At 46.1% G+C, this 26,181-nt stretch overlaps 1 protein-coding gene across 1 annotated transcript in view; it reads left to right on the forward strand.

The window, feature by feature from the left end:
* LOC119432236 (cysteine-rich secretory protein 3) overlaps positions 1 to 23,917 on the forward strand; it is a 47,718-nt gene extending 23,801 nt beyond the window's left edge. The window contains exons 3-8 of the mRNA XM_037699487.2: positions 13,662 to 13,798; positions 14,984 to 15,077; positions 17,613 to 17,761; positions 18,141 to 18,244; positions 18,357 to 18,448; positions 21,886 to 23,917. Coding sequence (XP_037555415.1) covers positions 13,662 to 13,798; positions 14,984 to 15,077; positions 17,613 to 17,761; positions 18,141 to 18,244; positions 18,357 to 18,448; positions 21,886 to 22,028 — 719 coding nt within the window. The 3' untranslated portion in view covers positions 22,029 to 23,917. The remainder of the gene's footprint in view (positions 1 to 13,661; positions 13,799 to 14,983; positions 15,078 to 17,612; positions 17,762 to 18,140; positions 18,245 to 18,356; positions 18,449 to 21,885) is intronic.
* Positions 23,918 to 26,181: the final 2,264 nt, after the last annotated feature.

Genomic DNA, 26,181 nt, shown 5'->3' on the forward strand with positions numbered 1-26,181 from the left:
CACACCATAAAAGAGCAACGCCATGGCCTACGCCGATGTGAAAGCAATACTTATAGGACAAGCAAGTTACGAAGTCAGTGCCTATTTCGCTGCCCCAGAAAACTCGGGAAAACTCGTGTATTCGCGATATTGATCCAACCATCGAGCGGGAGGAGCTCAAACGCCTCATCATTCAACCCAAGAATCCAAGCGCCCTCGAGGTGTGAAGAATCAAGAACACAAGCACGGTAGTCATCCTGTTTGATGGACTCAAAATCCCGGACTATGTAAAATGCGGTCCCAGTTTGGTAATATGCTCACTGTTTCGCAGACAAATTGACGTTTGCTATGCATGTGGAAGGCTCGGTCACAGAGCCGACGTTTGCCCAACCCCTGAAAATGCAATCTGCCGCGGCTGTGGTGCGAGAAACCCGGACGATAAACACGAATGTACACCGAAGTTCACCCTCTGTGGAGGCCCTCATCCCACGGCTGACAGAACCTGCCAGCAAATGTATCAAATACCGTTCGTCGTTAGACAACTGAGAAGAGAACGGCGCAACCATGACCAATCCAACCTACCAACTAGGTCGCCAACCCCTCTCAAGTCGGCCCTAAACAGCTCGCACAGATCCAGGAGTCAATCCCGAGACCCCGGCGGCGACGATGGCGGCTGCAAGCAAGTACCGTGCCTCTTCTAGGGGACGCTCCATGGAACGCTCGTCTTCCAGGGCCCGCAAGGCTTCCAGGACCCGCTCACGCTCAAGGGGCCGCTCCCGTGCCAGGGGACCAGGAGTCCAGATCCAGGAGCCTGCTGATCGTGGTACCAGATGGGCTGATTGGGTCAAGGAATTGCCGAAAAAGGTAACGGAGGGTCAATCGCCAGAGCATAGTAGGATAGCACAGTAGGAAAAAGAAAACGCTTCGTTAAAATGCGCAATGGAGCAGCTTAGAGCAGAAATTGCAGAACTGAAAAAGGCTAGCAAGCGAGAGACGGTTCAGGCCACTCAGGCCCCTGCGGCAGAAACTTCCATGGAGATCCCAGTAGCGGAAGAAACGCCCATGGAGATCCCAGTAGCGGAACCGACTGCCAATGGTCTACACAAGAAGAGGGCGTTGGCGGTTCATGCCTTAGACAAGAGCGCCAGTGTTCGCAAATTGGAAAAGACGATAGATAAATTTGATGAATCCCTCGAAAAAGTTGAAATTGTATTCGACAACCTCGCGGAGGCGGTCAGAGCACTAGGGCTCAGATGCGATAATCTGGAGCGCCAGGTTTCGGCAATGGCTCCAAGTACGTCGACGGACAAACTGAATACTACCGACACTGAAAGGTCGGCAGCGGCTGCACTCCGCAGCACTTTATAAGACAAGCAAACTACTACGTACCACCATGGCGGCACATCACAGGGGAATTAATGTCTGGCAGTGGAACTGCAGGGGACTCCATCGTAAAATGAACGTCCTCCAGCAGTTCATTCGCTCTTACCCGGAAAAGCCGCATGTCATCTTATTACAAGAAACGCTCACGGATACGGTCACCCTACCGGGCTATAAATCGCATACCCGGTATGGAGATGGGAAAAGGGGCATCAGCACGCTAGTCTCCAACAAATGTACGTTCATAGTCCACGATCTCAATCTTGAATCCAATAAGGTTGAACACTCGCTCGTAGAAATCATCCCCAGCGGACAGTTCAAGACAAGTGTATTTATACTTAACATATACAGTACACCCAAAGACCTGAGGCAAAGATTCGCAGCAATCATCAACAGGGCCGTTAGCAAAGCCAAGACATTCCCACTCCTGGTGGCCGGAGACTTCAACGCTCCGCATCAAGCATGGGGGTACACAGAAGCTAACCGCAAGGGGGTTGACCTATGGCAAGCCACCGTCAATAATCTCACACTTATAACAGATCCGGCTTTTCCGACCAGGATCGGCAACTCCTGCTCTAGGGATACCACGCCTGATCTCTTTTTCATACGGAATGTAGAGTCCGCATCTTGGTCCAACCTGCACGTGGACCTGGGCAGCGATCACAATATCCTGGCCACCTGCGTCAACGTGAGAAGCGGGAAGCTCAAAGAGTTCACTATTACAGACTGGGATTCCTTTCGCAAGATTAGGGAGGAGCGAGCACAAACACAGGACTCAGCACTTAGTCTAGAGCAGTGGACTGAACAGTTAAAAAACGATATCAGGGCGGCGACGAAGAAAGTCCAGACTGAACTGGAGGTGGACAGGATGGATAGCCGCCTCGCTCATCTTCTAGAAGCTAAAAAGTCCCTGTTAAAGAGATGGAAAGGGCAGAAACTCAACCGAAGGCTCCGAAAAAAGATCGCGGAGCTCAACAAAACTATAGAAGATCACTGCCAAACCCTGAGCAGACAACAGTAGGATGAGGTCTGCAATTCAGTAGATGGTCATATGAGAGTTGGAGCTAAATGGAACCTACTCAAGCATTTACTCGATGACACAAATACCAAGTCGAACCAAAGACAAGTGATAGCGAAGGTTCTCCACGAGGCATCACAATCAGAGACGGTAGAGACCGTACTTGAAAGACTCGCTCGCAAGTACTTGCCACTGGGCAGCTCTAGTGAAGAAGACTATCCGCCCTACAAAGGCTCATCTTGCCCCGAACTAGATGTACCTTCAAGTCATGCGAAGTAAGGGAAGCCCTCCAGAAACTAAATGGCAGGTCAGCCCCTGGTCCTGATGACATCCCCAACCGGGCCCTCGGAAACCTGGACGATGGTTCCATAGAACGGTTGACAGAAGAGATAAATGGAACATGGGAACGAGCGGTTTGTCCCGCAGTCCTGGAAAATGGCCTTGGTCATCCTCGTCCCAAAGCCTGGAAGAGCTCCGAGTCTCACAAACCTCAGACCTATTTCACTTACGCCCTGCGTGGGAAAGGTGGCGGAACATGTCATTAGCAACCGCATCTCCAAGCACATCGAGCAACAAGGATTGTTTCCCTACAACATGATCGGCTTTCGTCCGGCCTTGTCAACGCAGGACGTGATGAAGCTTATCAAGTGTCAAATCATTGACAATACCACAAGAGATATAAGAGGCATCTTAGGCCTAGACCTGGATAAGGCGTTTGACAATGTCTCCCATACGCACATTCTGAACTCCATCTCAGAGCTCAATTTGGGAGAAGCCTTCCACAGATGCATAAGCTCATTCCTCAGGGATCACAAGGCCACGCTCAAAATTGGTGACCTCCCGTCTGACAATTTCAGTTTGGGCCCCAGAGGCACGCCACAAGGAGCGGTAGTCTCATCACTACTTTTTAACATTGCGATAAAGAAACTATCGGAAAGGCTGTCCAACATAGAAGGGATCAATCACACGCTCTACGCCAATGACATAACAATCTGGTGCGCCGGAGGAAGCGAAGGCGATGTTGGGCCGGTATTTTGTAGCGATGCCTTTAATGTCATAATGCCTTTTCGCGCTTATCGCGCTTTGTCAGTGGTCGGAGCGACGGTCCGCTCGCATTATCAACGGGATCAGCCGGCCGTGAGCGGTGGATGATAAGACTAGAGTAGAATAAGTCATAATGCCTTGCTACAAAATCGCGGCCTTGAATTAGACTTAAGGAGGTTGTAGATCAAACAGAGATGTACCTGGAAAGTACCGGGCTTAGATGCACCCCGAGCAAATCTGAGCTCCCCCTCTACAGGCCAGTCAGGAGAGGTCCCAAACCTAGAGGCTGGAAACCGTTGTCTGAAATAGACATAAAACTCTACACTAAAAGCGGCTGTACCATCCCCCGAGTAGACACCATTCGGGTCCTGGGCATCTTCATCGAATCCAATGGCAGTAACAATACGACGCTCAACAAGCTCACAGCCAAAACCGAGAACATGATCAGGCTTATCAACAGAGTCTCGAATAGGCGTGGGGGCCTTCAAGAAGAAAACCTCCTCAGATTATTCCACGCCTTCCTCATGAGTCACATAGTTTATGTGGCAGCCATGCACAAGTGGTATAACTCCGCAAAGAAAAAACTTAACACGCTCATCAGAAAGAGTATCAAAAGAGTACTAGGCATTCCGTTATGGGCGAGCACGGACCTCCTTATGCAACTAGGAGTGCATAACACTTTAGACGAGATAATTGAGGCCCAGGAGTCGGCCCAACTGGCCCGTCTATCCTGCACTCCGGCTGGAAAGAAGATCCTGGCGGTTCTTGGGATCAACCCTATACTCATGGAAGAACGGAAATATCAAATCTCAGAAGATCAAAGGAGTAATATACGAGTCGCACTGTTTCCCCGTAATGTTCATCCTCAACACAACGTAGGCAGACGCAGGGCAAGAGCCCTCGCTCTCCTCAAGAGTATCATAGACGATCCCCACTCGGCATGTTTTGTCGATGCAGCCCAATATGGACAGTCGTCTAACTTCGCCACTGCCATCGTTGATCACAATGGACAGATAGTGAATGCAGCTTCCCTGAAGTGCTCAACTCCATCCAGAGCGGAGCAGGTCGCAATTGCTATGGCACTCCTAGACAGCAGCAAAACACAAATCTTCACTGATTCGAGATCGGCAGTCAGGGCTTTCGCTTCAGGGTCCATTGCTGAGGAGGCTCACAAGATTCTCAAGAACAAGATCATCTCTACGCACACCATCACGTGGTTTCCGGCGCACCTCGGCCCCCAGCTTGACTGCTTGCCCAATCTCAATGACATCGCCCACTCCCAAGCGCGCGCACTAACCCACTGCGCGGGAGCAAGGGCGAGCTCAGAGGCCGGGGTTCTCGAGTTTCGGGACACTCTCATTACTTTCAACGAAATCACTAAGCACTATCACCTGGGTAGGAGGATTATCCTCCTCCTCATAGAAAACTGGCTAGACCTCTGTCGTCCACTTTACGCATGCTTCAGACTAAGTCCTATCCCAATCTGGCCCTTTTTCATTCGATCACTCCAGAGACTTTTAGCTCTACTTGCCCCGACTGTGCGGCTGTTAGCAATCTAGAACACATGCTCTGGTGATGCCCCTCGTTACAGGGGCCCAATCGCATCACGGAAGAAGAATGGAGCTCTGCCATCCAGAGCTCAGAACTGTCACGACAAACTTGGGCTGTCCAGAGAGCCCACGATGCGGCGGTTAGGCTCGGCCTACCCGTCCCCACGTGGGAGCGGCCCGCAGCTCTGCCCTAGGGCAGGGCTTCTCAGGACCTATTTAATAAAGTTCTTTGTCTGTCTCTCTGTTCTTTTTAATCTTCTCTTGTTTTCTAATCTTTTCAGCCCTTACCCCATCCCCCTGTGCAGAGTAGCCAACCGGACACTTAACCTGGTTAACCTCTCTGCCTTTCGCCTCTTATATATTTTCCTTCCTTCCTTTAGCTGCGGCGGGGGCATTCGCCCAACGAGAAACTATATTTGCTTTTATGAGGCATATATCGCAAATTCTTGCGCTCGTGCTGCTGGTCTCAAGGTAATCGCTGGTTACCGTGGTCTGGGTTCATTTCACGAGAAAATACCTTCCTCACTAATGCAATGAGTTGTCATCTGCATTGAATAAGGCATGATATAATTAATATTTATACAGGATGATATAAGGCATTATGCGCATATGTAGTACTTACATTGTTCATTTATTTTATTGGCTTATTGGTGCCTAATGCATGTGTTCTTTCTGTACTGACAGTGCTGATAACACTCCCTGGGAGCCAAAATGAGAGCAGCCGTGTGTGCGCGCCCAGCTACCAACGAAACCAACCGCAATCGTCACCGTATCTGCACATGTCTGCAAGCATGCATGACCGCTTTGTGACTTCATCGTAGAGAAATAAAAGAGACTGGATTACTGAACTTGGTGAATACCTCTAACTTGATTAAAAAATTAAATAATGGGGTTTTACGTGCCAAAACCACGATCTGATTATGAGGCACGCCGTAGTGGGGGACTCCGGAAATTGGGACCACCTGGGGTTCTTTAATGTGCACCTAAATCTAAGTACACGGGTGTTTTCGCATTTCACCCCCATCGAAATGCGGCCGCCGTGGCCGGGATTCGATCCCGCGACCTCGTGCGCAGCAGCCCAACACCATAGCCACCGAGCAACCACGGCAGGTTCTAACTCGATGTCGTATACGATCTTGTCGGACACCCGCGACACGCACTTGGCTTTCGCTGTCCCATCACCGTCCACAATTTGTTCAACGCCATACACGTATGGAAGCAGACGCTCCCCTTTCTTGAGGTTGCCACCATGAAAAAAATCTGTCGGCGTGGGCAACCGTCTTAAAAGCGCATTGCAATCTTTGCATCGCTGTTCCGCAAGCACGTGATCTCCGTCGAAAATGGAGCGCAGTGAGCACGAGCAGCGAAGGGAAGCGCGGGCGAAACAATGTAAACAAATCGGAGACTGCGCCAGGGCGCGACCGCGCTGCTTGACATTTCCACATTGGGGGCGCTGTCAGGTGGCGCAGTAGCGCCGTCTGGCGATGGTTTTCTCGTCCATTGACCCTTTTCGCGGAGCAGTTTGTTCTCAAGAAACGAGATGGCGCTTTCGGCGGCGCGCCATACGTTGCCTCAGCGAAAGCGCACGAATACGAAACTATTACCGCTTCTGCCCTGTTTCCGTACGATCAGCTGTCGGAAATAGAACTCGGTTTTCGCTCACGCACTGTGCTCCAATCGTGCTGGATTGAATCATGTGAATTGAAGACGTGTGCAGTAGTTGGTTGGAAAAATAGTGACTGGCATATTAAGGAACGTTGTGAATTTGTGTGGCCAAGTTCGCGGACCGCTGCAACTGTTCATACGTGTTACCGGCACTTCGAGATGTACGGCTTTCCTCGAGGATACAGAAATTCGCTCATCCGCCAACATTTTATCGCTTACCTTCAACGAAAGGGCTTCAGCCCCGGAATGTCGGCAAAAGTGAGTACCGCTCGTTAAACAATCACGAAGGGAATAGTGCCGCATCCTGTCATAGTAAGTTTTGCGCACAGTATCTACACACATCTACCCCAATTGACACGGAAACTTACGCCCACTCTATCGCCAACGTGTCAAGAAAAAGTGGTGGGCGCACACTTTAATATTTTCGCACTAAATACGCTCTATAAATGACGGACTATACACCGATAGCGCACGAACGGTCGAAACTTAATGTTTCGTAACGGTCCACAAGAGTAAGCGAGTTACTAGCGATAATACATCTTTTCTACAAGGTATTACAATCGACAAAACAGCTACAATTCAAGCCTTATGCGCAGCTAGAACAAATCTATCGAAACTGCGCACATCCGCGAGCGATTAGGCAGAAAATAATCAGGTAGTGACCGCACCGAGCAACTTTACATGAGTCAGAAACGTGACAGCCGCTGCTTCAATATATTTGCCAAATAATGACCGAAGAGCAAAACACACTAATCCTGTTTCATTTCATGATCGCAATGTTTGGATAGCTTGGAATACAGATTTAGCCCCGCTTTTAGAACAAGCACCATATACGCTGCTCACGCAAAAGTGAGTTTGCATGTTCTCTGAAGCTGCGGCTAAGGCTTCGTGTCGTCCACCCAGACACAGTCTACGATATCTTCCGAAACAGAGGTGTGCTAAGCAGCACCGGCGTCATACACATCCATTGTAAACCCGGAGGCAACGGAGGCAGTTGAGGCAAGCAATGGACGCGTCACCACGTGATCAAACATGGCAGCACCCACGGGATCGCCGCGAAAAGGGTCAATAGCGGTACGTGCTGCCCAAGCCAGCACGCAGCAGCAGCCTGCGGTGCCAACTCCGCATGCCACCGATGTCCTGCGCGACGAGGCACCGAGGAAGCAGCAGCGGCCACCAAGGCCGGCAGGCGCGCCTAGAAGCCAAGCCCAGTGGAGGTGAGAAAGAGGCACGTCGTGGCGATGCCCTCTCCCCTCACGCAACACCTCGCGCTCTGCTACGTCGAGGCGCGCTCATGACATGGCGTCGCATTCGACGTTTTCACCTCAATAACGGAGCGAATTGACTTGCTCCATTCACTTTATTGTCTTTGGTGCAAACGCAAACTCCCTTCTGCAGCATACATTGAAAAAGAAACAGAAACTGAAGTATAACAGACGCATACTGAGAACGCAATCACGCAAGCCATCATCTCAGTAAATTGCCGTGGAAAGAGAAAAACAAATTTGAAGCGTTATGCAACGTCTTCTAAAATGGAGCATTATACCGTGGTTGCATTTTCCCGTTGAATATGTAGCATTGAAGCACTATAATCAGCCGGTCCATGTATTTTTCGCCTCTGTAACTATACACCTTCTTCTTCCACGGCATTGACCGTATATTGTGAGCGATACGTCAGGACCGCGTGCGCTCGTGTAACACGTGACTAGAGCACGAGTTGTTTGAGAAACTTGTCGACCACACTAGACATGCTGTATGGCTGCTTTTATCATTATAATGATACATAATATTATTATATTATGTGTACTTCTTCGGAGAAGCAATATATGATGATGATTATGCAGCTTTATTAAAATATGGATGGCGCATCGACCAATTAAGGGTAATGTAGTTTGGGAATTGGGAGATGAGGACAGAGCCAGCCACCGAGGAATGCTTCCCCGCATGGTTACACTGTGCGGAGTATGCCCGATTCCGCAGCAAAGGCGAACAGCGCTCGCAGGACACCACTGTCGGCCTCCGCTGAGGGACGGATCCACCCCTCGAGGATGGTCACATAATTTGGGCGCTCCCGCAGCAAGTGCCTGATGGTCGGCACCGTTGCCGTTTTGCACGCTTGGCAACCAGTTTGTATGGGTGGTAGCTCTTCCACCGTGTCAGGAAGACGTCTTGTTTCCTTGTGTGCACGCCAGCGTGCAAGTGTACACCCTGCACGCCAGCGTGCAGGGCGTAAGTGCAGCGCCGGTGCGAGCCTTGTGCATGAGTACGTGACATGCGCGCAACAAGCCTGCAGGCAGTCGATCTTCCTTCGGCGTATTTTGTTGTAGGCGTTCACGGAGCTGTCTTCATTACAATTATAGAGAAAGCCCTCGTTAACTCGAACTCTGATATCTCGAATTATCGGATAAGTCGAATTTTCCCCCTGGCACGGTGTCAACTCCATGGGTTTTTCACCCTTTATCTCGAAACACCACTGCGCCGAACTGCGGATATTTCGAAACCTAGATTGCGAAAATGCTGGAAAAAAAAAAAGAAGTACCGAAACGTTTTTTTTTTTTTTTTTTTTTTTTACTGTTTGCGCAGTTGTGGCAGTGCCAAAAAGTGAAACCAGGGCCGGTATTGTGTAGCGATGCCTTTTCCGATGTTAATGCCTTTTCGTGCTTAGCCAGTGGTCAGAGCGACGATCCGCTCACGTTATCAACGGGGTCATCCGGCTGTGAACGGTGGATGATAAGACTATAGCATGAATAAAGCATAACGCATCGCTACAAAATGCCGGCCCAGGCCTGCGATTTTGTCCCAATGCCTTTTCATTGGTTTTGCTTCACCCTCATCAATGTACCGGTCCTGGTACATTGAGCTTTTGTGAGGAAGTCGGCGGTTACCGGCACCATATTAGAAAGGCGTCATGTTGGCTTTACGCGGTGGTTATGCTTATATTTTCGTGAATTCGGCTATCTCGAAACTCCGCTTATATCAAATTTTTTTCCAGTTTTTACTATTTCGTGTTAATGGGGTATTACTCCATAATAATATTATATTATGTATATTTCTTCAAAAAAATCAAGATATAAAGTCTCGCATTTTGCCTAAGCCACAAATAACGTCAAAACACTTCGCAGAGGAGTATACAGGGTGTCCCAGCTAAATGTAGCCATGCAATGTTTTAAAAACGCTGGAGTGTGCTAGGAGGCTCAGACCAACTCAGTGGTGTCGAGGATCACGTGTCCTAGTCTGCGGTATTTTTTTCGTTTTGCAAAGTCAATTAATTAGTATAAACTAATTGCCTAACTTTTTAAATATTGCCTTCACCAAGAAAGTGTCAATACGAAAGTTGTAGACCACATTTAAAAAAGGCCGACTAAAGTGTTTGCAACTAAGTACCACTGCTTCTTGTAATTGCCTTTAAGAAAAAAGCGCGCGAAATACAAAAACAAGCTCGTGATAGCGCCACCATTTCAGCGCCCCTAGACGACCGACCAGTAAAGGGCATTGTTTGCATGCTTTTTTCGAGAGTCACCCGCGTGCCCTGTCGCGATCGGGCGCACAGATCAAGCGGCGGTGATGAAGGTGTGTCGCGCTTCGAGGTAACGTGGCAAAAACATATCATTGTAAAAGTACTGAAAGTTGGGCGAGTTGGTAGCTATTCATCTTGAAACTGCAGCGCGCACACGAGAAACGAGGACAACGAGCGCCTGTCTGTCACCTTCACCTTTTTGTCCTCGTTTCTCGTGTGCGCGCTGCAGTTTCAAGATAAACATATCATTCGCTCCACTTGTGGAATGAAGCCCGAACACACAAGGCAAGAAAAAAAATAATAATAAACGCTTAACCTTGCACTCGGCCGCGCAACGCTTGAAACAGCGAAGCTGGGCGATCGTAGCCCAGCTTTTTCCGGAAATGCGCGTGAACTTTTCATCTTATTACTCATGATGATGATAATTTCATTTCGCGCGTCTCGGACTTACGGCCCTCACTGCGCGTTGCATAGCGCAGCTTGCAACACTGACACCGCGTTCCAGCAGAGCAGACCCCCTCCGTAATTGCGTCTCTCTCTCGTTCTCATAGCGCGCAAAACCTCTTCAGCTCGGAGAGCACGAGCGTACGGACGCGCCAGCTGTGGACGAAGACGACGACGCTCGAACGCAATCATATGGTTCGCATAAATGCACGTTTTGCAAGCATGGTTCTATAGCCTAATGTTCAATAAAAAAAAGTGGTTCTATAGCCTAAAGTGTGCCTGTCGTAAACGTAGGGGGTGTGCCCTACGATATGTTCATGGCATTGGTTCTCCATATAGTGTGTATAGGACACGGATGGACGTGCTGAACGAGGAAGTAAATACGAGACCGGCGCGGGAATACTTCATTGAGAGCATTCAATCTCTCAGAGACCTGTATCAAGTTCAAACCGAGAAACCTGATTGGTATATTCCTTCCTAGACAAACTTGCAATTGATATAAAATGTTTTTAGCCCCATTGTGCTGGCAGGCAGTCTGTCAGCATTTTTAGCATCCATGTAGCGATTGTTCTTGCTTTTGTATTTGTCCAAACCAGGCAATAAAAAAAAAATGTTCTATAGCCTAGTGCTAACGACGCTCGCTTAGGGACCCGGGGGTAAGCGGGCTCGAATCCCGCCTCGGCAAGAAACTTTCTTTCTTTTTTTCTTTCTTGGTAGTGTCTCGCTACGCACAACAAATTACGGCTGGCTTAAACAGCTTCGCTGTTAAAAAATAAAGATGTTTAGGCTTGAGTAAATGTTGAGGGCAGAACTCTTTATTCGGGAGGAAAATGGTATTGTCATGTTCTTCTATTCGTTCGCGATCCTATCTTACTAGCGAAAGTTGCTGGCGCGTACCTTGCGGCCACCGGAAACGCCAAGCCCGTCCTGGAACTATTATACAGATATGCGGATTTAGTTTCTTGATCGGTCGTCTGGGAGCGTTGAAATAATGGGGCTATGACACGCTTGTTTTTTGTATTTCGCAGGCTTTCTTTAAAGACAATAGACAGTTTTAGTTACACGCACGTAGAGGCTTCGCGTACGTAGAGCTTCTACGTGTAAGCAGTGCGCATGCGCAGAACGTACCGGCCGCGCGCTGGTCTCACGGACGTACGTGAGATTCGATTTTTTGCGTGCGTTTCTTGCGCACGTAGACAGATTCGCGCGGGGGTTTCGCGAGACCACGAACAAGCGATAGCGTGCTGAGCACGCGCAGATGGCTTGCATGGAAACACGGCGACAGGATGACTGGTCATCTATTTCATTCCATGTCAACGATGACAGCAGATAACGCTTGCACAACACACTTCCGGGCATTGCGGAGACGATGACCGGCACGCATCAATGCACATCACTGGCTTGGCTGAAATACTCATCTTGAATTGAATTGGCTACCGCAGTGTTCATTTTTCCCGATAGATGTGGCTACGTGGTGCGTCGTGTACGTGTAGCTAAACGCGTTTCAGATGGCGTGCACGTAAGGTACGTAGACTGTTCACGTTTGCGTACGTGAAGTCTCCACGTACGTGCAACTAAAACTGTCTAATTACAAGAAGCTCCATCAATGGTACTTAAGTGCAAACACGTCAGTCGGCCATTTTTAAATGTGATCTACGACTTTCGTATTGGCACTTTCTTGGTGAAGCCAATATTTAAAAAGTTAGGCGATTAGTTTATACTAATTAATTGACCTTGCAAAACGAAAAAAATACCGCCTACTAGGAAACGCGAACACTGAGTTGGTTTGAGCCTCCTAACACACTCCGTCGTTTTTAAAGCATTGGCTATTTTTAGCTGTGACACCCTGTATATACTCGAGAAGAGACAAAAATATTTGAACGATAACCACTCACAACACGCCCTGAAGCTAGCCGTTTACGTCTATACGCTCGCCAAGAGACGAACGTCGGGATGCTGCGCCGAAGCCATCCGATGCTGCTGACAGCGGACCAGAGATTACAAACGAAGGCGGCAGAAGCATGACAACGCATGGCATGACAAAGACGAGGGGATAGAAAAGCGTGGCTGTCGAGTGACACTGGTCTAGTGATGCGGGCGGTGCAGATGACAAAATGAGGGCATTGCCAGTTGTGCTTTCGAAACGTGTGCCGTCCTCACGAGCGTTGCCCGTTGAGCTTTGCACTGAGATCACCGGTGGGTCACGCACGGGAGCTGAGAACCAATTAACGCAGGAATGAAAGCGGCAAATTTATAGCATTTAATTAACCGCTTCACGAAAGCTTCGCTTCCCATAGATTGCAAGATGTGCGTTCGATCTGCATAATTATCTTCCCCGCGGTATTACGAAAGATCCTCGCATTTTCCCATCAAATTGCGCTTGCGTTCCGAGGATTTTTAATAGAAATCTACCTCCAAAGACGACTCGCGTTAAGAATTAATCGAGGCTATTTGCGCGCCAAATCTGCACGTAACACTACACCATGGTATGCACCCTGATGCAGCTTAAGAATTTATAGATTAAGAAAGAAAATCTCTTTGGAAGCTATAGCGCAATCCCACTATTTCAGTTGGTCATTTCGAAGATTCGGACATAATTTTGCAAATCAAATAAGTATCAGCTAAATAAAACAATACGATAGCTAACACTTAATTAACTACTCTGCATGCGTTGGAAATGTGGAATTGAAGTCAGTCACGGTCGATGCCACGATCATTGTAACTGTGGGAAATGGATTTTAAATTTATGCCGTGCATTTTAGTTAGCGAACTGACTGGGTGATAACGCACTTGTATTTTAGGAATTTAATTGCAATCATGGTACACGATTCCTTCATTTATCTCTGCGGACCAAGGGCCGTTTGTTGAAGCGATCTATTTTATTTTTCCATTCTTTCCCATAGCATCTGTCTCCCCGAGTGGCCGATCCCGATGACAGCGTACGAACCAATGACGAATAGCGAAAAGAATGGAAAATGAAAGTCAATAATTACAAAATACGGCCTCAAGTTCGCAAAACATTTAAGCCAGTAATTGTCTTTATGTGCTCGTTTATTACATGTAGGGCCCAAGGTGTACGGACACATGTTGCCAAAACATAGCTTGGATACACGGTACAGACCAGTGATGAAAAGAATCGTCTTGTATCACAATTTTTTTCGCACCCGAGTTGATCCACCAGCCAGCGACATGCTCGAAATGGTATGCCACCTTTATTTTGATGTTCTTCTGATGCCTTTCATTTTTCAAAGCGAGTCGTATATATGTGCCGACGACTTGTTTGCCGTAATGCTTTCATTTCAATAAACAACTATGCCAGAGGACGAGCTTCACGAAAAAAAATAAAGAAAGTGTAGCAATCACCTTGAGAGAAATTCCTTGTCTTTAGTCGCAGAATAATTAGTCGATATATTGAAAAAGTGATTCTGGCATGAGGGATAATTCGGCAAAATATTTACCTACGCTCATGGTCTCAAAGTAATATGCATACGTGTCTTGTAAAATTTACAAAAGGAAACCAAGGATGTAACTTTCGTCGCAAAGGCCAAGAATCACGCCAAGAAAGCTTATTTGTACCGACTCTTACGTGTCTGGGAAAAATTTTCGTGCAAAGCTGCAGGTGACGCGCAACGAAATGTGTTTGACAGTCGAAAAAAAAAACCAGCAAACAAATATAATGTTTTATACGAAGGAAGCCCGTATTTACACGTACCAGGGTCAGTAAAGCCATTTCAGCATTCTAAGAACAAATAGAGTGCTGACAACTAATTGCACGAGCATCAGTGACGGCTTCTTGTAGCATGTTTAACTCCAGTTTTAAGATATCGCATGCTCTGCGATAGAGTATGTTCACTGCTCGCGTGCACAAGCAGTTACTCCCTTAAAAGAATTAAGCCACCAACACTCCATTTTGTTGATAGCTTCTGTCAGCAGAGCTCGGTTTCCTGCCAAAAACTCGCAAATTGCGTTTCGAAGTCGAACTGGAGCCGAACGCGGACATCGACATGTAACAATACACAGGCATCTTGTGGCCACATCACCTGGCTGTCGAAGCTCAGTGATTACAGCCACAAAAATTCAGAAATTGCTCACGCAGTGCGAGAGCTTGCGTGCTATACCATTAAAAGCAAGCAGATTGCCTGCGCGCTTTGTCGGTTAAGTCATTTAAGAAAGCTGACGCTCTTACTGATAACCATGCTTCAGAAACAAACAGGCAGGACAGACGGCACTTTGGCGCCGTCTGTCCTGCCTGTCTGATGTCGGGGCTCTAAGCTCGCAGGCGCTGGAGGTGTCTGACTATTGAACGCTCAAATACGTGCGAGAGCGTACCTCTGGCGTTTATTTCACCGAGTATACGAGCCACATAGCCAGTTCTGTCCTTTTCAGACGTGGCACAAAGGAGCTGCTAGGGATGCACAGCGCTGGGCGGAGAGTTGTCAACTTCTTGTCCATGACAACAGCTCGGGACGCTGGGTTGAAGGTAAGCCGCTTTCTGTTCTTTGCATCCTAGAAAGTGACAGCGACTTCGCGTATCTTGCTCCCATTGAAAGAAATACCCTTTTTCTTTCTTTGTGAAGCCAGCAGGCAATGAAGCCAAGGATAGCTTAGGTGAAATAACTGTGGTATTTAATTGAAGCGTAGTAATGATGAGTGAAAAGGAAATGAAAGTGGACGAAAACATAACTTGCAGCAGGTGGGAGCCGAACCCACATCTTCCGCATTAGGGGTGCGATGCTCGACTAATTGACTGCGGCTATCCTCCCCTTCACTATCTTGGGCATTCTGCACGCGTACGAAAGATGTGGGTTCGGCGCCCACCGGCGGCAAGTTGACTTTTCGTCAATTTGAATTTTCCTTTTCCTTATTATTTGTGCTCTGCAATTAAACAACCACAGTTATTTTCCACAGGCTTTTCATGGATTCATTGCCTGCTGACTTCATACGGTCATGATTTTAAAAAATCGTGACCCTTTTCTTCTCCTTCTTTTCTTTTTTTATTTATTTATTTATTTATTTATTTATTTATTTATTTATTTATTTATTTATTTCGCTCTTAATGGTTATGTAACCATCTAATTGACAAAGTGGCAGAGAATGGCTATCGGTACACACAATGGTCAAAAACGACTCAATTTTGCTGCTTGTTTGCAATTCTGCATGTGCAGAAAAATTTCCCTTCAGAATATTGAACATTTACCGTAATCCAAGAATTCAGATCTTAACAGTGGGAATTTAAGCTTCTGTTTTCAGTTTTAATTTTAGCCTAAAATTATCGTCAAAGTTTTCAATCGCTTGTAGCAATTTATGAGCTTGTTGGCTTTCGAGATTCGTGAACGCATAAATGGCGATTTGATGCAAAATTTGTTATGTATACGAAGACAATGCGTACGTGTGCTACAGGCGTCACCTAATGGGCACGGAAATGCACCGCGGAATAACGGAATTCGTACAAATAAATACAATGGCCAGAAATTATTCCTATGCTAGTGCGATAGCACAACTTCTTTCAGTTATATTTGATCTGTTCTAATAAAGCAAGAGACAACGTGGCTTGCCACCGTTTCATGAACATCTCTTGTCAATTGATTGTGGTGTTACTCTCGAGGAAAGAGATTCATTGAAGAGGTTCGACTTCTTAAAGAAACATAACGGCCCGTGTGAAACACCGTAGTTGGAGGCCCCTGATTGATATTTAACTACTGGAGCTTCTTTGGCGTGCACTCAAAGCACGGTTCACGAGCATTTTTGCAATCCAAACCCCTTGTCGGAACATGGCCGGGAATCGAACCCATGCACGAACTCGTGCTCCGTAGCACGACGCCATGGCCTCGAAGCCACCGCGGCAGTAAAATATACTCTGGGGTTTTACGTGCCAATAACCACCATCTGATTATGAGGCACGCCGTAGTGGAGGGACTCCGGAATAATTTTGCATTTCGCCCCCATCGAAATGCGGCCGCAGCGACCGAGATCGAACATACAACCACGAGCTCAGCAGCGCAATTAACGCCGTATAGCCACTGGGCTACCGTGGCGGGTCCCACTGCAGCAAAAGAGAGAGATTACGACTTCAGACTTTGCCACTCAGTTCCCATAGCTAAGGCTCTTTATATGCGTTAGTCGTGTTTATTGCCGTGCGAGGGGTATACGTGCTTACTGTTCAGGAGCGCGAAAATCAAATTTAGTTACAGGCCATGCCATCTGTCTTAGGTTACTATAATTTAATGTTTATAAGATGCTTGGCGTCACGGGTGGTGCCGAATACTCATTTTCGCTTAGTCAACCGATACATATCGAACATGTGGCTTTTCCGAATATGGTGTGATACAGTTCGCACAAAGTAAGATGCGGATTGTATTAATAAAATAGAGAAGGACAAATAAGAAAAAATATGAACTGTTAGGAACAGCTGACATCTCTCCCCTCTTTTTGAACAGTTAGTAATGTTTTATTGTACTTTTTTTAGAATGAAACGACTCTGGAATGCCTGTCATGCATGTCGTTTTATTTTTATGAAAACATGCTGCGAAGCAATGCGTTGTGGAAGGCTCTCACAGGACGGCAAGTGCCCAGGTAATTGAGCTGTACCTACTGGACCATGTTGTCTCCACAGGCACATGTATTACCACGGCCGGTGGATAAAAGCATCCAGCGGTCGTGGTAGTACTATGTATACCTACAGCCATTAAGTATAGTATAAAAAAATATATAGCGGCAGACTTGTACGATGACTGATTTCCAACTCGCACTGGTGACTGATGTCCAATTTTCGTTCTTCTTATTAAAGACGCCAACAAGTTGATAAAATATACAACAAGGCAACTAATCAAAAACCCTGATAGTCGAAAGTCAGTGCTCCCCTACCATACAACCTTTTTCTTTTTTTTTTTTTTTTTGCATTACAACCAAGTGTGAGGCTTTTTGGGATCAGATACTGTATTGCAACTGCATATGTGCTGTAAGAAGTGTGTCAGATATGACTCAAGTAACCTTGCCGTCATCATTACCGAAACAGATTATGGATCCTGTGGACAAAATATCTTCGTGTCGAATGTGAAAGTGCCATGGTTTTTCGCCATCAAGATATGGTTTCTGGAACATCACAACTTCTCTTTTGGAGACACAGGAAATAACGTTCCTTCCGTGGTCGGCCACTACACTCAGGTCTGTGAGAACACATTTTGGCAATCAGCTACCACTACAAGCACAAAGAGCAGATAATTATCATATTTTAGAGCCCATGCACGCCGTATCCTGTATATGACATTTGTTATATGGCTTGTTGGTGGGCTAGTTGGTTCTGGATCATGACGAATGTTTTAACAGCGCGAACTTGTCCTTCGTCTGTTCGAGATGTTAAACATTCCGTGCATAGGATAAAATTACGATATATAATCGTTTCCGTTACCTGCCGGCTCGTTTTTATATGAATTTTGAGGAATGCTGCCAAATCAAAGTAATACAGTGCTTTGCCTAGTGAAGGAACTTGTTATGTGCCAAAACCGTATAGCTGTAAGCTACAATTTCTCATGCCTCTCCACAGATGGTGTGGTACAGTTCGCACAAAGTAGGATGCGGCCTTCATTACTGCGGTCGCAACGTTGTCAAGAAGCCGTTCTACAACTATGTGTGCAATTACTGTCCCATGTGAGTTAATTCTATTCAGTGCTGCGCTCTATGGCCATGAAGCAGCGCATTTTGTCGATTTAGAAACCCTGTTACTGAGCTGCCTTTCTTCGTTTTTATCCTGGTCTTTCAGTGGCAACTATCCTGAACGCTTTGGAAAGCCGTACACAAAAGGTAAACCCTGCAGCAAGTGCCCAGGCCACTGCCGCTCCAAGAAATTGTGCAGTTGAGTACATCACGCTCTTTGCTGGTGGTTTACACTTATGCTGTAATATACGGGGTGATCATTTTTTTAAGTTTTCCGGAATTTTTAAAGATCGCCTGTGGCATATAGCATAATTCTTGTCCTTGAGTTAGATTATTTATTTTTATTTATTGTAACCTTATTCCAAGAGGCGGACATTACTGACACGAGAAATCGAAACACATATACAACTAATCAACAAGTATTCACTAATTAAATTCTTAATTACTTTATGGCACATATTGCAATTTACGAACTGTAGCCGGTGATCTTGCAAGACGTATCCACTTGATATGAATCTACAGGATGACACCAGTTTCGATATATTATTTCCCAAAGTGTGGGACGAAATATATGAGCGTTCCAGTATACCTTTCGTGCTTCATTGCATAAAAGAGCGTTTTGTTAAAAAAAGTAAGTTGAACAACAGTGCAATTTTACGGCCAGTTTGAGGACGCATATCTTCAAACTGGTGTGATTCTGGAAATTCATTCCAGATGGACACGCCTTGCAATTTCCCCGGCTACAATTCGTAAATTGTGATGTGCCGTAAAGTAATTAATTAAGAAGTAAATAACTTTTTTAATAATTTGAATATGTGTTTCAAATACTCGTGCATGTCCGCCTCTGAATATTCCAGCTCAAGGACTGTAATTACGTTTGCAAGGTAGCCTGATGAATTCCTTTTTACTTATATATATGACTCGGACAAAATCTAGAAAAGAAAGAGGGAGAGAAGGAAGGGAAGAATGACACTGGACAAATGCGCCGATCGGCGTTATACTTGACGCATGCTTGTAATCTGCAGTGGCGTTGTCTCGTATTCGCGTCGTTTCCTTCCTATGGTATAATAGTAGTACATGCCACGCTAGTCTCTTCTTGAAACTACCTTTCCATCGATAATGCATGGTAGTTTTTACAGTGTAAAGCAACGCCCGCGTTTCTTTATTTTTAAGCCATCGCAATGGAAGATTTCTAGTTAATAAATGCTATAGTTATGAGATTTTTCAACGGCAGCATGAATTGCAGTAAATATTCTGCGCTAAAACTGCATTTAAGGCAACAATGACCTCCTTGTTGCCAAGGCTGACGCTTTAGTTTAAGCTGTGGGTTCAGGGGGGAATTCAGGCATATCGATGCGTGAAAAGGCATGAGTAAGCAGGAGAAACACTCCCATGACCCAATGGGCATTTGAACTCCTCTGGACATCCACTGGACTACCGTTTCCGGATATATTGGTCATCCGTAGGACGTTCGCAGATCGCCGAAGGACGTACGGCGGACATCCACAGGACTACAATGCGCATACAAATTGGCAGTCCTAAGGGTGCCCGCGGATGTCTGCAACGGATATACGGATATTCCGTGGATGCAGGAAGTACCCTAGGAAAAATTATAATATTTTATTGGTTTCTATAGGTTTAATCTTATTGGATTATTAATCTTATTGGATTAATCTTATTAGACCTGACACACTAATAAAGCTGATAGCCTGTATTGGTGTCAACGGTAGCACTGTGTACCAAAGTGGTTTCTTCTACAAAGGTGCATTAATTGTTTATTCTAAAGCAAATCTTTCTACGTGAACCCTCCCAAACTTCGAGTGTTTTGGCAAGGCAACAGCAGCAACTATACAATCAGAACACACAGGACAGCACTAATACAACGAATCCGAATAGTGTCCTATATAAAGCCCCATCTGTCCTACCCCTACAGATGTGCTGGCGGCCAGCTATTATCTCTACGAAATTACGCAGTGAAACAACAAAATGTACCTAAATATCCGGAGTACAACAAATGAACAGCTTGGAACGCATAAACCTTTTATTAAAGCGACTCCATTTCTGCCTTCATTCTCGATGTTTGGCGCGTCTGCTTGGTCGACTTTTTGCCAAGCAATACTACCAACAAAAGTTTATATCATCACTACTTCTATTGCATCTATTGGGACCTATAAAACGTTTTATTTGTCCAATACAAGTTTATATCAGCACTTCTATTGCTTCAATTATTTTTATTTTATTATACCTCAAGGGTTCCGTTAGGGACATTACATGAGGGGTACCCATAAAACATTTTATTTGTATTTTAGAACACTGTATTGCCCTGATACGGGACCGGCAAAAATCTTTATGGGACATGTACACTTTGCTATGGGACCTGTACATTCTGCTATGGGACCTGTAGGTTTTCTTATTGGACCTATATATTTCGTATAAGACCAACAGAGATTTCTATTGGAATTTTTCCTAGTATAGTTTATGTTTTCATTGCTTAATTTCCGTCAGACATCCGTACGACAAACCGTGGACCATTAAGGGATGCCTGCCGGATGTTCGTTTTTATTTATAATCGGCTGAATTGCACAGTTGGTGTAAATATCAGCCCTCTGTAGAATCTGTGCTGCAAAGATAATGCAATATTGATTTATACCAATGAAAATACAACTTGCACACCCATGAAACACAGATTCCAAAAGCAAGCTATGTTTACGCAAAAAAGGACACACTTTCACACATTTTTATTCATTTATTCAGATTTTGAAGCACTTGCCAAAAATTTCCAGCCCCGAAGTGCTGCAAGTGATATGAGATCAGAGAATATAAGAATATCTACTTATATTCACTGATCACTGAGCACTGTAAGCACGGAAACGTTTCTGTGGCGTTGCAAGCAAAAATAATGAGACGGTCACAAAAGCTTGAGAAGCTTATGATCACGCTGAGCATTAGAATCTGTCCATAAACCTGCCTCCGCTGGTACCTGAATGCTCTCCAAAAGAAGAAAAAAGAAACGGCGGCTAGAATTCGAATTTGTTTTAGTTTATGCTGCATTTGACGACTGGTTGATATTTCGCTGAGAAACGTTGATGTCTATTAAACAAAGCTAGATGTGGTTCACATAGCTTGAATGAACTCGGGGCCGGTTCTGCGTTGGCATTTCCAAACGCAGAAATGCTCAACAAAGGCATCTTCGTGACTAAAAATCCGAACAAAGTTCGGCTCGGTCCGTTAACAAAATGTCCAGCCCGAATGACCTAAGGACGTCCGCAGGAGGAGAAGTGGATGTCAAAATTGGTCCAATAATGATATCCACTGGCTGTGCCCGGGACGACTGCTCTTGGACTTGAACGTCGGGATCTTATCCAGACGTCCGAGGGATTTTCAATGCCCATTGGGATGTGCCAGAATGCAGTCACTGATAACCAGTTATTACACTCGCTAACGCCACCGCCGTTGTGCAACCTATTGCTACATATCGTGTCCCTGCCCGATTTCACGAAAACGGCGTGTGGCCAGGATAAAAGTGGGGTACTGTCACTGGCTTGACGCATGCGAGTCATGTGGTAAAAGTGCTGAAACAGCCGCTGGCTAACTGAAACTGTGTCCCTTTTCCTTTTTCTTTCTTTTTGTATTAGCAAATGCGTGTGAACACGCCGACTTCTGGGTTAACTGCCGCGAAATCGCCAAGCACTGGCACAAGTGGCTGTGCGGAAACCCTGCCAAGGAGCAGTACAAGGCCTGCAGGGCGACGTGTTCCTGCAAGGAGCGCATCAAGTGACCTGCATGACGCGGATTACCGAAGGCTTCGAGGCGTTTCACGACACGGATACGCTCGGCACCCTTCGGCTGAAGACCAAAAAGCTACTGTCAATGCGACGGGGCATGGTGGCACAGACTGTACTCCAGTAATGGACAGCCTTTTGCGCCATCGGCGCGAATCGATCTGCACCCCTTCAACCGCGCGGCATTATCAGATAGCACGTGCGAATATGCGCGATAATTCTTTTTCTAGGGAAAATTGGAGGGGCATGCTAATTGTAACGAGAAGGAAACAAATCAGTATTTCTAGTCACAAAGCTAGAGGTAGCGTTTTGAGTAAGCAAAAGCATCTAGGTATACATAGCGTACGCCAAAACAGAGTAATCATTCAAATACGCAGACCAACATCTTGGTGGCAATATAATAAAGTGTAATTGTGTGCAGTAAGCTATGCTATTAATTGTATTTGAATTGTTCACCTACTCACTCATGCTCTGTTTCGTGCAACGTTGTGAATACGTGGCGTCCTACCTGGCAGTGAAAACAAAGGAGCGTCTCTTTTGCACGCCCACCGAATGCCTAGGGTCCCCCTCTCCTTCCCCCGATTTTCTTTTTTTCTTTCTTTCTTTCTTTCTTTCTTCCTTTCTTTCTTTTACTCGCAATTACGTGAAATTTATTTACAATTTTCTCTTAAGCTACCGCATTATACCCTTCATTCGTGCTACGACACTTTCTTTCAGTGCCGCTTATAGCTGGACCCCACGAGCAGATGAATGGGGTCATTATACTACGAGGGTATATATTTAGCTGAAAGGGAACAATTAAACCGCGCCTTATCAGAGACACCCGGCGGTCGATGGCCGGTTCGGACGCTCGATTGTGCGCCGAAGCATCGAACACGTCAGCATACTCCGGCTCCATCAGGAATGCGGCCACCGAGCGCGGCAGGGGCATTTAATGCGCGGCTTGAGCTTGAGTCGTAGAGCGCTTCGACTTAGCATCAGTACACCGCGCACAGCCAGCGCAGGTGGGTCATTAAGGGAAATTTTGTTTGCAACGCTTCACGCAGACCCCAAGAGAGTTCCGCGCGTTGTGCTGACACGGAACTGTAGTACAGTATATGAACTGGGGAGCTAGGGCCGGGTACGACGGTGCTCGCCGTGCAAGAAAATATGCCTGTGTGCGCGTGTTCCGGCATTGGAACCTGTTCGCGCTCCACTGCCGGGCGGACTGGGTTAACGCTGCTCTTCAGGGGAAGCCGCACGCGATAATTGCCCCCCTTCGAAACAGCCGCGCCGACTGCCGACCACCCACGATTTGTGCCTGAGTACGCCCACATTTCCTCAGATGGCGCCACCCGTGCGATGTGAGCTGCACGAAGTCTGCGCTTGTTTTCCGTTTTTGACTTAACCCTCCACCTCCATACCCTCCCCCCACCCCCTTTCTTTCCTTCCCCAACACTTCTTGCCTCAACGCGGCCCCGTGCACCAGAGCGCATCAACAAACACGCCACTTACGAGGTCGTGCCTTTTTTTTTTTTTTTTTTTTTATTGTAACTTTTTAAAAAAATTAAAAAATGGAGGTCCGATGCGAAGTCTTTTGTTCTTCCTTCTCACTTTCAGTGCATTTTGTTGTTTATTCCTTAAGCTTTTTAAATTCCGTTTTCTTTTCGTAGGACGTACCGGGCTTTCGCCATAATGACTACAATTAGGGTTACCAATTACCTCGTTAGTTTTGCTTTCTTTTTTCTTTCATTTGCCTTTGTGTTTATGGAATGAGAAATAGCTGAAGTTCTTTGCCGTGGCGTCATTGTGTTGTACCGTACAATTGGGACGTTTCGGGTCGGTCGCTTTAGGACTAGGAAGCAATTTTAAATCGGCAATTTCAGTGTTGCAGACGCCGTGTAGTGAAAGTTCCTGCATATGCATGCATTGCGTGTGAGGCAGTCTCTCCAAGCAAATGAGCGAGCGATAGTAAAGAAGCCGACAATGAACGCGATCGGGCATCAGGAAGGGTCTCTTTCACGCATGAGTGAGGACGTGCAAAAGTTGTTTGAACGAAATGGCTGCATAGAGCGCCTGTCCATATACACTGCATGTAGGTCATTTGTTAGAGACAAATAGCGCGCGCTACTAAATTCGTCTCTATACACCACGCCACACCTTACGAGAGAGCGCATGCGCTTGATAGTGAGACGGATTTTATGGTAGGCGTTTTGTATGCAACACTGGCTGAAGCACAATACCGACGAGAGGAATCCGGGTGCTATTCATCAACCCAAAGGCAAGCGAGCATGCATTTGGAAAAGTGAACAGGAAGGCGGGATTAAGAGCTGGGCTTTCTTTCTTTTTTTTTTTTTTTCCAGCTAATAAGAATAACAAGGGTAAATTCACGACAGATGTGGGAAGCAATATTGCTTGGGATCAAGTACTGCAAAACTTGAGAAGGCGAACGTGGGGGCCTGTCTCGGGGCCCTGTAATTTCGCTGTTGGATTTTTCCAGGGAGACCTATTAAAGCGACCCTCGCATTCCAACCGTATATGTCTTGCTCCTCGCAGCGCAGTGTCTTAATTCTTCCGGGCACACAAACTGAAGCCATCTCATCCTCCTCCATTTTGCCGCCTTGCGCCAAAGAATCATTTACGCTTATTTTAATAATAATTATGAATAATAATAATAATAACTTTTTCTCAACAATTGCTAATCAGTAAATTATTCTTTCGATCATTGCAAATCTACTGAGTATTTATATTCAAAGTGTTTGGTGGACTTCTGTGCCACACATTCAGACGGTAAAGCACCAGTATAGGGATGCTGCGGGGTTCGTTCGCATAGTCCTTGGCTCACGTATGCTTGCGCTACGTCTCAATCTCTCACATCTCTATTCTGCAATCTCGGTAGAATCATGTCGAGCTGCCTCTTGAAGCAGAACATCTTGCTTACTGTATAACTAGCAGCAGCTAGCTTCCGAGTTGTCGCACCAAACCTAACGACATCAATTGCACCATCTATCAGTGGGAAGCATGCGAGAGGTCGAAGCGCTTCTTTTGTGGCTCTTAGTTTTCGTTGTTTCCGTAAACGTGCCAGACACCCCACATATGCCGCATGGCATGGTACGGTAGTGGATACCATCTGACATACGACTAGTCATTTTAACAACTGACTCCAGCAAGCTTCTCTAGTTAAAAAAAAAAAAAAGGCGTGCAAGTCAAGCCTTCAAAAACCGCTAAAAAAAAACGCTGAATTCGAGTCTACGATGAGAAACGTACAAGTAGCATGATTTTTTTTTTCGCCCTACATAACATATCTCTGAAGAAATGCCACCGCTGGAGCTAGAGAAAAGCTTTCACTTTGTACAGAAACCAGTACGCAATATATATTACTGAACGTTATTTTTTGTAAGACAATAAACTGCGGAAGTATGTTATCCCGCACTTTATATGCAAAATGTCTTACCTTGCAGAATGCACTGAATACTTTGGTGCATTCTTTTCAAAAACATGAGGGCACTAAATGTTTTGAGTAAGCAAGGTGGAATGCCAGCTTTTGCGACGGCGATGATGACGATGATGATGACGACGACGTCGACGACGACTATGACTCTTTATTGGCATCCCCTCCGAAAGGGGCGGTGACAAATAGTCGCCTAGCCTGCTTGAGCTATAGTCAAGCAGTCTATATATTTATCAGTCTCTCAATTTATGTATGTCTCCTTAACCTGTCTCTCTTCCCTAAAACCTCTATATCTATCTTGTATGGTTACCTATGCCTGTAACGAATTCGGTGCTATCAATCTCTTTCCCGCTTTTGTTTTTCGCCAATACTCTAAACGTATCTTGCTTATCATGACCGCTGACCGCTTAATGCTTCCATCCGCTTTAAATAACAGCGCTTCTGGAAGGTGGACGTCACCTATATACGGGTCTTGCTGGGTGAATACCTTCGCATTCTGTTAGGATGTGTTAAGCTGTCTCTGAATGTTTGCGGCGGCAGACACATGCCTCATCCTATTGCGAATATTTGCTCCCTTATGTTTTTGTGATGGCGTGGAGCAGATGTAGAAGCCGGGCTTCTAATTTGAAGGTCGGAAGTTCGAATCCTCGTCCAGTCCACTACATTTTCAGGCTTGGAGTGGCGCCTGACACCGACAAAAAAAAAAAAAAATACCGAGA

The sequence above is a fragment of the Dermacentor silvarum genome, chromosome 1 (genome assembly GCF_013339745.2).
Source record: "Dermacentor silvarum isolate Dsil-2018 chromosome 1, BIME_Dsil_1.4, whole genome shotgun sequence".
In the NCBI taxonomy this organism is placed as follows: Eukaryota; Metazoa; Arthropoda; class Arachnida; order Ixodida; family Ixodidae; genus Dermacentor; species Dermacentor silvarum.